General features: G+C 31.5%; 1 protein-coding gene across 1 annotated transcript in view; it reads right to left on the bottom strand.

The window, feature by feature from the left end:
* Positions 1 to 11,963, bottom strand: part of WDR17 (WD repeat domain 17) — a 67,728-nt gene extending 55,765 nt beyond the window's left edge. Inside the window, exons 1-2 of the mRNA XM_025050025.1 lie at positions 11,861 to 11,963; positions 5,398 to 5,526 (exon numbers count right to left, since the gene is read on the bottom strand). Of these exons, the coding sequence (XP_024905793.1) occupies positions 5,398 to 5,526; positions 11,861 to 11,926 (195 nt within the window). The 5' untranslated portion in view covers positions 11,927 to 11,963. The remainder of the gene's footprint in view (positions 1 to 5,397; positions 5,527 to 11,860) is intronic.
* Between the last annotated feature and the right edge of the window lie 256 nt (positions 11,964 to 12,219).

The following is a 12,219-nucleotide window of genomic DNA, read 5'->3' as shown; positions in this document are numbered from 1 at the left end:
GCTGAAAAACTTTTTAAAAAAATATGAGAGAATTGAATTTAAAAATATCAATTTTAAAAAAGGTAAAAATAGAGGTACATTTAAATATGCATAATAATTCACAGTTTAATAATATTTTCTATACTATATCTATTTATGAAAAAAACTTGCTCTTGAAATTTTTTTCTGTAAATTTTCACTTATATTTGAATCAAAAAAATTTAGGTTAAATAAACCAACTGCTCATTATTACATTATTAAGAGATCCAAAGTTTGCAGAGCAATGGTGTCATTGGATCTGTTTTATGTTATTGCTTTTTGGATCGGGCATTCTATTGTGTTCTTATACATAACACAAAAGGAATAGCCTAATTTTCCTATTTCTTTGTAATTAATCTTTCTATCATTTTAAACATGTGTGAGATTATACTGTATGTCATTTTGTTATACCTGGTTTTTCCCTTTAACACATAACAAACCTTTCACAGTGTTATTGAAGAGTTTTTCATTATTATATTAATCATTTATTACACCAATATCTTTAACTATATACTTGCAGTAAAATTCTAACTGCTAACATGGTCTTCCACATTGTACATCATGAATCTCTTCTATCTGGTTAGTATCATTTGGTCTCATGCTCTTCCTTGTTCACGCTGACCTTCTCATTTCCCTAATATAGCAAAATCATTTTCTGCTTTCCCTTGGCCATAAATGCTCTCCCCACGGATTTGCTGATGGTTAGTCATTCTCCTGTTCAGGTCTCACTTCAAAAACACCTCTTTAGAGAGGCGTTTTCTGACCACGGTATCTAAATAAATTCATACCCCTCCTCAGAAACTGTCTCATGTTTTCTTTATCTTTTTTAAATTGAGATATATTTGATGTATAACATTATATTAGTTTCGGGCATACAACATGATCCAGTATTTGTATATATTGTGAAATGTTCACCACAGTAAGTTTCATTAACATTCATCACTACACAGTAACATCTTTTTTCCTTATGATGAGAACTTTCAAGATCTACTCTCTTAGCAACATTTAAATATATATACAATATTGTTAACTAAAGTCACCATGCTATACAGTAAATCACCAGGACTTACTTAATTTCATAACTGGAAGTTTGTACCTTTTGACCACCTTCATCCATTTTGCAACCTCATCCTCATCTCCCACCTCTGGCACCACCAATCTGTTCTCTGTTTCCATAAGTTTGAGGGGGTTTTGTTTGTTTTTGTTTTATAGTCTACATATAAGTGAGATCATACAGTATTTGTCTTTCTCTATCTGACTTATTCCACTTAGCATAATGCCCTCAAGTTCCCTCCATGTTGTCACGAATGGCAATAATTCCTTCTATTTATGGCTCAATAATATTCCATTGTATGCATGTACACCACATTTTTGTTATTCATCTATCCAGGGACACTTAGGTTGCTTCCATGTCTTGGCTATTGTAAATAACACTTCAATGAACATGGGGGTGCATACATCTTTTCAAGTTACTGTTTTCATTTCCTTCAAATAAATACCCAGAAGTATAATTGCTGGATCATATTTATATATTTAATCTTTTGAGAAACCTCCATACTGTTTTCCACAGTGGTTGCACCAATTTACATTCCTACCAACAGTGCACAAAGGTTCCTTTTTCTCTGCAACCTCTCCAACATTTGTTATTTCTTGTCTTTTGGATAATAGCTATTCTAACAGATGTGACACCTCATTGTGGTTTTGATTTTCATTTCCTGATGATGAGTGATGTTGGGCACATTTTCTTATACCTGTTGGCTATTTGTAGGTCTTCTTTGGAAAATATCTATTCAGATTCTCTGCCCTTTTTTAAATCAGATTGTCTGCTTTTTTGCTATTGAGTTGTATGAGTTCTACATTTTGGATATTTCCCCTTTATCAGATAAACGATTTGCAGATATTTTCTCTCATTCATAAGTTGCTTTTTTATTTTGCTGATGATTTCCTTTGCTGTACAGAAGCTTTTTAGTTGGATATAGTCCTACTAGTTTAGTTTTGTTTTTGTTGCCTTTGCTTTTGGTATCAATGACTATCTTATTACCTATTTTTACATCCCAGGTAGAACACTTTTCTTCCTGAAACATTTATTTTTTGTTTACTTATTTATTTCATGACCTCTCTGCCCCCTGTCTTTCTAAGAATATGAATGCCATGAGAAGAATTTGCCTGGCTTGTTCATAGTTGCATTCCTAGTACCTAGAAATACTTGGCCAAAAGAAGAGATTCAGTTAATATGACTGAATGATTGAGTCATTATGCTACTCCTTATAATTTAAGCAACTTTTAACTTTTGCTATCCCAAATAATGCTGCAGTGAACATCTCTGCATAAAATTTTGACTAATGATCTATTTCCTAAGGCTTTATCTTCTACGATTTCTGTTATCTCTTACTACTTGAATTTCAGCTATTTCTGAAACACGTCTGGATGAAAATATTACTAAAGATAACACAGTACCAATGGAGTTTTCATCTGATTAATATTGCAGCTACAATCATTTTAAGTCGGCATGTTTAAATATATAAATGCATTTTCTGTACATTTAGAAATAAATAGCTTTGTAAGTTTTAAATCATTTAGTAATTTAAGTTACCTATGGTAGATATTGTGAATGTGTCTAAAGTATCTATTAGAAAAAAACTGCTCTATAAGTTAGAAATTCAGTGAAAGGTCTATAAAAACAATAAATGTATGAAAAAAGTATGGTGCACATCGATGATTTTCACTGACTATTTAAATTATCCAAATTGTATCTTAAGCACAATATAAAATACTGAACTATTTGTAGGAATTTATTATTACATTCCGACTATATTTTCAACTCAGTATTATGAGACTGTGCTATTATATTGACTTGGACCAGAAATTTCTCTAATTTTAGAGTAGTTAATACAATATATTAGGGCATTACAATTCAATGACTAAAGAAAAATTCTTATGACATTTATAAGTATCATTTAATATTTCAGAAAAATCTAGTAATACATCAGTGTCATTATACAAAGTTGTGACAGACCATCAGACATTGTACACTGACTCTATGTGTCATCTGATATTCCCTCGAAAAATAATTGTAATATTTTATATTTACATAAAATAATTTTCAAATTACTTTAATGATTACATTTAAAACAATACTTATTTATATAAGTTTAATTGTTAGCTTCACCATTTAATAATGTAATTTTCTATTTGTATACTTTGAAACAAGCTTTTATAGTGGACTCCGTAAACTGTCACCTGAATTTATTTGTATTCACTTCTAAATCAGGGTAATTTTTAGACTGTTTTAGTCTTTAAGACATGAAAATTTTCTTGTTAGGTTTTTTTATATTAATAATTTCAGCTTAACCTCCCTAAGTATTCGAATCATAAGATGTCATAGAAGTTAACATGAAAAAAATCAAGATCTGGTTACAGTGCTTTACCCACCCCTCCCTTTGGGGCGTACTGTGTTATCTCTTCACTTCCCAAATTTCACAGAGCTGCAGCTTTCCCTATCCTGGCCTGTCTTCTCAATAAATCTTACTTTTTCTTTAAAAAAAAAAAAAAAATTAAGTTATGCCTTCATCCACTTTCTGACCTTCCTTACTCCTTTGGAAAATAGTTTGCCCTGCCTAATAAGTTCTTCTTTAAGGGAGAATAGAGACAAGAAGATAGGGACTTACGACTGTGGGAGAAATTTTGTAGGAGGAATTTGGAAGTGGGGAGTTTGAGAATATAAACAGAGTATAAGGAAAGTAGATGGAAAAAAAAAAGAAGGCACTTAGAGCATTTGCTGCTGTCTTCAATATGAGGGGGTGAAGAAAATTTGAGTTATACTGGACTTCCATCGTGATTTGGATATTTCCACAAGCTTGAGGAAAGAACTACATAAAATCTTACTCTATATTGTGGAAAAAATAATTAGTTTATAGAGTAATGCTATTATTTCTTAAAATTTCAATAAACTATAATACTATCAGTAATTAAAATAAATTTTACTCCAGAATAAATTTAATAATATTTTTTTCACTCTTAACTGAAAAGAGTTAGTGTTTCAAAATAAAAAGAAAATCACTCAAGAAACATTTAGTAAATATCTATTAAATGTCAGAGAGTATACAATAACTTGAGGATTGAAAGATGAGGAAGACTCATGCTGGTAAATGGAAGCATGGAGAAAGGCAATCCATTTTTTAAGACTATTCACTAAGAAGGAGGAAAAAGCAGAATACGGAAGAGCTTATACATTTCAGCTGGGATGTGAAAGATGAGACAATGTTCTTTAGACAGGCAATGTCGGCAAACTGCAAAAGTAATGTAAGCAAAGACAAGATATAAAAGAGTTTGAGATATTTTAGAAAATGAAATTATCTTGATATGTCAGGAAAACAAGGTGAGAGGGAGACAGAGATGTGAAGATTGCAAAACAATGTCATACAATAATGTTTGGGTGTTAATATTAGGAAATGAGGAACAATTGAAGATTTAAAATTTTAGATTTGTATTACAGATGATTGATTACACTGAGCTATAAATTAAAGGGAGTCAAAGTAGAGACAAAGAGAATATTAAGAGACCATTACAATAAGTTAGGTGGGAAGGATCTAAAGAAGTTGGGGAAAGATATAAAATACGAGAATGATTCCTGATTACTAAGGGTATAGCATATTAAGTAGAAAGGGAATCAAAGATAACTATCACATTTGTGGTTTAGATGAATGGTTAGCTAGTGGCACTGAAATACGGACTCTAGGTTTAAGGAGAAAGACTGGACTTAGATTTAAGATGCTTATGGCACCTCTATACAGAGAAATTCAGAAGGCCATTGGCTCTATATATTGGGAACTGATAAGAGATGGGGTGGAGCTAGGACATGAAAAAATATAGTTATAAATTTTTTTATTCCAAGAACATCTCAAAATATATAATATCTTCACTATTTTTGATATAATGATCTCTAATAGACTACCATATTATTCAACTGATAAGATAATTTTCTCATATCGAATGTTACTGAGCATGGTTTGAAACAAATGAATAAATGAATTCCATTTATTTACATGGGAATATATAGTTAAGAAGAATTAAAAGTACTTGCTCTTCATTCATAAAATGGAATCTTTTAATTCTTAAAGAAACTTTTTTATAAACAGCACAAAAAGGATGAAATCAATTAAGATTTTGCTAATAATTTAATACTATGATATAAGTATTTTCTAAAAGTTTGACTTGTAAAACTAATATAATATAGAAATAGCAACAAAATATTAAATATAAATATCAATAAAATTATAGCATTAAGTTTTTCATGTGACAGATTTAAAAATAATTGTTAATTAAATATTAACTTTACCTAATAAAATTAAAAATCAAAAAGCACCAGAATTATTTTACCTGATAAATATAGATGGCCAGGGTAGCACAATAGGCAAACCTGTCTCCGTTGGCAGCACACACATCTTTGTTCCATGGCTGACATCCAGCAGCCAGCAGTCCTACTTGCCTGACCTGGGACATGTTTGCCTTGAAAAACAAATTTGGAGAAACATCAATTATTTTCATTATTCAAAAAACTATTTCTTCATTGTTCTACATCTATCTTCCCCCATCCTTACGCTTATGCCTTGAAAATATTTTCTACTAGTACTATTAATCTCAGTTTACACTTTCAGAGAACAAGAGTCGAAATCCTCAAATGTCTATAGACATCGAGGCAGGCAATTTACATTAGGGAAGCAGGAGATTATAAAATGATAAATGACAACTGACACTTGGCCAAGGGTTGGGAACTGCATAAGGAGTGACAGGGACTAGAGTAAAAGAGAAAGTGCACACCTATTTAAAGGGCTCTGGTACCACCTGAGAGGGCCATGCCATGTTGCCAGATTTATGGAACTTCCCAGACAAACAAAAATGTCCAGATTTTTATGTAAAATAAAAATACATTTTTATGTAAGATGTACTAATTTTTAAATATTGGCAATTCGTTCAAAGCAGCAAATTCAAATGTAAAATACTGAGCCAATATTAGGAGGACTGTGATGTCTGTCATAGAACTTAGTTTTTACACTGACTCTATAGTCTCACAAGAACTATTTGAGGTATACAGGCAGGTATACAAACTGGGTTATCAATATTGTTCATTGTGACAGGAGGAAGCTGGAAACTACTGAATGTAAACTGTTTATGTAAACAAGCCCAGACATGCAGTTATTCCTGACAACCTTCCTTGCTCTGAGGTTTGCTCTGTCTGAAATTAATATAGCTGTACCCATTTTTTGATTAGTGTTAGTATGGTATATCTTTCTCCAACCTTTTATCTTAATCTCTATGCGTCTTTACATTTAATACGTTTCTTGTCAACAACATATAGTTGGGTCTTGTTTTTTGATTCACTCTGACAATATGTCTTGTAATTAGTACATTTAGACCACTGACATTCAAGGTCATTACTGATACAGTTGGATGAATATCTACCATATTTTTACTATTTTTAACTTGTTGCCCTTGTTCTTTGTTCTTATTTTTGCCTGCCCCACTTTTTCTTTCTTTTGTGGTTTGAATTGAGTTTATATTATTCAATTTTTCTTCTTTCTTAGCATATCAATTAATTATATCTCATTTAAAATTTTTTTTAGTGGTTGACCTAGAATTTGCTATATTCATTTACAACTAATTCAAGCCTACTTTCAAAAAAACTATACCACTTTTCGAGTAGTGTCAGTATCTTAAAATAAGAAAATACCCCTAATTCCTCCTTCCTATCCTTTATAGCATTACTGTCACTCATTTCACTTATACTTAAGTATACATAGCACATATATACGTATGTGTATGAATATATATACACAAAGCATACATAATCATATACATTGTTATTTTTATTTTGAAAAAAACTGTTATTTGTTAGATTAAAAATAAGAAAAAAGTTTTTATTTTCTCATCACTTATTCATTCTCTGAAATTCTTCCTTTGTTTATGTAGACCTGAGTTTCTGACCTATATCATTTTCTTTTTCTCTGGAGAACTTTTAACATTTCTTACAAGGCAGGTCTACTGGCAAAACATTCTTCAATTTTTGTTTGTCTGGGAAAGTCTTTATTTCTCCTTCACTTTAGAAAGATCATTTCATAGGGTACAGATTTCTAGGTTTCTGTTTTATTTCTCTCAACACTAAATATTTTGCTCCACTCTCCTCTTGTTTGGTTGCATGGTTTCTGAGAAGTCTAGTGTAAGTCTTCTCCTTGCTCCTCAATAGGTAAATTTATTTCCTTTGGCTTCTTTAAGATTTTCTCTCTTTGATTTTCTGCAGTTTAAATATGATTTGTCTAGGTATAGCTTTTTGGCATTTATCCTACTTCAGTGTTTTCTAACTTTCCTGGCTCTGTAGTTTGGTGTCAGGCAATTTGAGGAAATTTTAAGTTATTATTGCTTCAGTTATTGCTTCTATCCCTTTCTCTCCACAATTCTTCATTGTTCTGGGTTTTTTGTGTTGTTTTTTTTTTTTTTCCTTTGCTTTTGTTTTGTATTGTCATAGTCTCAAATTCAAAGATTCTTTCCTCAGCCATCTAGTCTACTAACAGCTTGCTAAAACATTCTTCATTTCTGTTACAATGTTTCTGGTCTTTAACATTTCTTTTTGATTCTTTCTTAGAGTTTCTATCTTCTGCTTAAATTATGTATCAGTTTTGCATGTTGTCCACTTTTTTCCATTAAAGCCCTTAGCACATTAGTCATAGTTTCTTAAAATTCTTGGTCTAATAATTCCAACATTCCTGCCATATCTGACTCTGGTTCTGATGCTTGATTAATCTCTTTAAATTGTGTTTTGTGCCTTTTAGTATGCCCTGTACCTTTTTGTTGAAAGAAGGACATGATGACTGGGTAATGAGACCCTTAGTAATGCAGTGATGAGGTCTGGGAGAAAGGGAATCATTCTTAGTCCTACGATTAGGTCTCTTGTCTTCTGATGAGCCTGTGCCTATGGAATGTGAACCTCACCAATGATTCTTGGTGTTTTTCCCTTTTAGGTGGGATACGATGGCTAGAGGGGACTGCAGATGGGTATTTCACTTCTCCTGGATAGGTTAGGCTCTGATATAACCCTAGCAGGTTAGGCTCTGGTAAAATAGTTTTTCCTGAGGACAGTCTTGCTAAGGAGAAGAGAATGCTCTGGCATATTTCAAAATGGTTTCTTTTCCTTTCTCCCTACCAGAAGCATAAAAGGATTTTCTCCAGTATTAATACTGAGGGCCTGCTAGAGATCCTGGAGGTAAGTCTCGCGGACTTGCTACATGAGTCTCTGGCAATTCATGAACTATAGTTCAGGTTTTCCTATTTTGCTCTGGTTCCCACAGAGGTTTCTGCTGGTGGGTTTTGGCTCTAGTACGTTGTGATTCTAGTATCTGCCCGTCTGCATCTCCAGTTTGAGGGGCAGCAGTCTGCCTCGTGACCTCACTTCTCTCACGGATCTAAGAAAAATTGTTGATTTTTCAGTTCGTTCAGCTTTTTATTGTTTTAGGTCAGAGTGAAGACTTCTAAGCTCCTTACATGCCAGACTGAAAACAAGAAGTTCCTCTCTGCTAACTTTCATTTATTAAAAACGAATAAATTACCTGAAACCATGTCAATACATTTTTACTTTGTATATCTTGATTTACCGGTTTCTATTTTCCAAATTTAAATAATATAAACATTTCAATTTTGTCATACAATTTGGTATGCCCTTGTTCCTAACCAGCTTTTATAAGTCTTATAGTCCAACAATTTAAATCCTTTTTAAATTCAGAGTTGAATAACTTGTCCAGACCAGCCATTAAAATAATAACAGGACAAAATGAAATGGCAGCTTATTTTTAAAAAACTATGATTTTGAATAAAATATTAAAAAATCATTAAATATATAAATACTATTGCATTTATAAATCTGAATTATGTACTCAAAGTGATAGTATTTGAAACTTCTAGATTATTTTTCAAAAATATTATAAGATACATGTATATACATAATATTATATAGTCTTTATTAAATGATATCTACAGTTGCTGAGTCCAGGAGCTTTTGTTATCTTTGTTATCAGCATGAGTGGTTACAAAATTAATGATTCTGCATTACTGAAAATAGAAAATGTTCAAATGAACGTCCATTTCAAAATATACATTTATATTTTAAATAATAATCCTATAAAATGTCACATATACAGGTAAATAGATTTTAACTGCATATGACAGGAAATCACATATTTCAGATAAATATTATGTACCCATTTTTATCTTTATGTTTCATTTTTATGGGAAAAACTTAAGAAATTCCATGTCCATTCTAAAGATTTGTTGCTTTAGAAAATATAATCTTTTGGGCCCAGAAACAACGTATACACTTTTAAGCTGAAGTACTAAACCTTGTAGTTCACTGAATAATGTGGATTTATAAAGGATTCAGGAAAACAGCCTGAGCACTGTTTCACTCCACATGCAACTGGCAGTGTCAGTAACTTTGCAACTACAGTCCTAGCGAGATATTACTTTTATTTTTCTAGTCTAAATACAATTTTTAGTTTCAATCTCATGCACAAGTGCATGCAAGCACACACACGCTCACATTTACATTTACAGTGAAGATGATTTGCATAGTAAGTGTATGAAATATAAAAAAAACAAGTGATAAGAGTATATTTACACTAGATTTGTATATTAGAGCTTATTTTTAAATATACAAGAGTATCATATGAAATAATCATAATGAAATTTAAAATATAGCTATATAGTTATAATACTGCCAAAAATAAAATGATAAAACTAAGTTAAAATCAAGTTCATATATATATGTGTGTTGGTATCTTATAATTATATATATGTATATGCTATAAGTATTAATTATATCAACATTTAAAGTCTGATTTAGTGTTCTAAAGTTCAAACTCATACCTTGCAATTTTTCCAAATACCACATTTCTAAATTACAATTTTAACTCAAAAACTCCAACTTATCTCTTTAAAGTAAATATTCATATGCCAATTCTCATTATTTTGAATAGAATTTTTCTTTCTCATCTATGTCTATATAAGAACTGATCAAAACTTAAGAGCCAAAAGAAGCTCAAACTCTTTTTCAGGGGGTGGGTAGAGGTAGATAGGAATAAAAAGTGTCAAATATTTGGTGACAGAAGGAAATCTAACTCTCGGTGGTGAACACACAATGCAATATATATACAACTTACTGTTGAATGATACACCTGAAACTTATTTGATTTTGTTAATCAATGTCATCCCAATAATTTTTAATAAAAAAAAATTCATTATAAAAAAAGGCAGCTCGAACTCCTGAAGACAATATGGTAATTTGAGGGTCAACTGTATCAAGAACAGCTACTATTTTAAACTGTCTCAGAACCAGGAATTCATTTGTAGAGGCCAATGGCAGTATTAAAAGGCAGACTGGAGTTACGATGGAGGGAAGGATGTTGAATCGGCATAATCTCCATGAGCTGCCCCAAAGTCATTATAAAGGAACACACAGCATTTTTCTTAGATTCAGTCATCTTTCTTCCCTAAATTAGACTATCATCCCTACTCCCTCCCACTGAAATATATGGCCTGCACTTGAAACAGCTTTCTGTTTCAACATCAGAAATACACTTATTATTATATTCAAAATTCACACACAATACAAAGGATGCTGGCATTTCAGTGTGCATGTGCTTCCAGTGGGACTAGAGAGCCAATATTAAACCCGTAAACTGAAATACTTTATCATTTACGGATAAGGTTAGAATTCAGGATAAAAAGCTACCTGCTAATCCTTCATCTCTTTTTTGCAGAATGTTTTAGGATTCACAATATGAGGGTTTTCCTCCAGAGTCAAATATTAACTGGCTCCAGAGATATTTACCATCTTGATTCATAGCTGAAGAAAAAAAAAATTTGAAAAAGATCCTAAGAGACCAGAGGCTTTAAACTGCTGAGGATTAACGATTAAAGAGATAATTAAAAAGAACTAAAATACTGAGAAAATATCTCTGATGTGATTTGAATAGGAACCTGAAGAAGTAAGGAGGAAGAAAAATTCAGTACTGCATATCTTTATTAGTATATGACTTCAAAAAACAGGGGAAAAGCTGGTGAGACACAAAGATATTCCGGCTCTTTTGTTCCACACATTAATAAAAAAAAAATCCACAAATTGCCTTCATTTGAATAATTAAGAAATTGTCAATTAAAAGGGTAAAAGTAGCCAGAGAGAAATCATATATTATTCTAAACTAAATCCATTTTGATAAGGCGCATTTTTAAATAGCAGTTTTGTACTATTGCAATGAGATTAGAATAGCTATCTTTGAAATACTATGCAGAAGTTGCCATAGTAACAATGGAAATCCTTTAGAAACATAATTAATTGCCTTAAAATTTATCAAAGGAACATGGCACTGTTCATCAGAAAATTTTTGCATTTTCTTTTACATTATTATAATACACAGCATTATTATACACATCTATGTCATTAAATGATTTTCTTTATGTAAAACGACAGTTGAAATTATTGCTATTTTCATACATTAATCTCATTAGAAAAAATTCTTATTTTATATTTAAAGCCTAAAGACAATCTGAAAATGCTAAGATTCATCTGAAACCAGGATAGGAAAAAAAGTCCTTTCTTCAATGTATAATTATGACTATCTTTATGTTCTATTTTCTTACCTCTGGTTTTAAATCTACCAAATAAGTACCTTATTTACACTCAGAATTCTGTAATGCAAAAATAACTAAAAGATAAATGACACAGTAATACAGCTGAATGAGAAGTAAAGCAGAAAAAAGCACGGAAAGTTATAATTAAATCATAAATATAGCTTACTCTTTGCAGTCCTTCATACCAATCATCTTGCTCAAACCAATTTGAAATGTAAGTCATCCAAGCCATAGGATGTTTCTACTTTAATCAAGGCAGTTGGAAACTTGGCCTCACAACAGTCAGCACCTAAAGCAACAACAATGTGTTTCAACCAAGGAGCTTTACCGAACCTACCTTGAGAAATGTTCAGGACAAGACCTAGACATGTACACGCATTTCACCTGAAACAGTTTTAATGATTTACGAATAATAGTATCTGTAAAAATAATGCTAAACCAGAAGATGGAAGCCTATATCCAAGTAAGAAAAAATAAATTAAACAATAATTATGTTACCGTTCAGTACCAGAGAATGTTGTAGCA

Source organism: Pteropus alecto, unplaced genomic scaffold, assembly GCF_000325575.1.
Source record: "Pteropus alecto unplaced genomic scaffold, ASM32557v1 scaffold24, whole genome shotgun sequence".
NCBI lineage: Eukaryota > Metazoa > Chordata > Mammalia > Chiroptera > Pteropodidae > Pteropus > Pteropus alecto.
The sequence above is the reverse complement of the archived record's forward strand: the minus strand, read 5'-3'. Positions and strand labels throughout refer to the sequence as shown.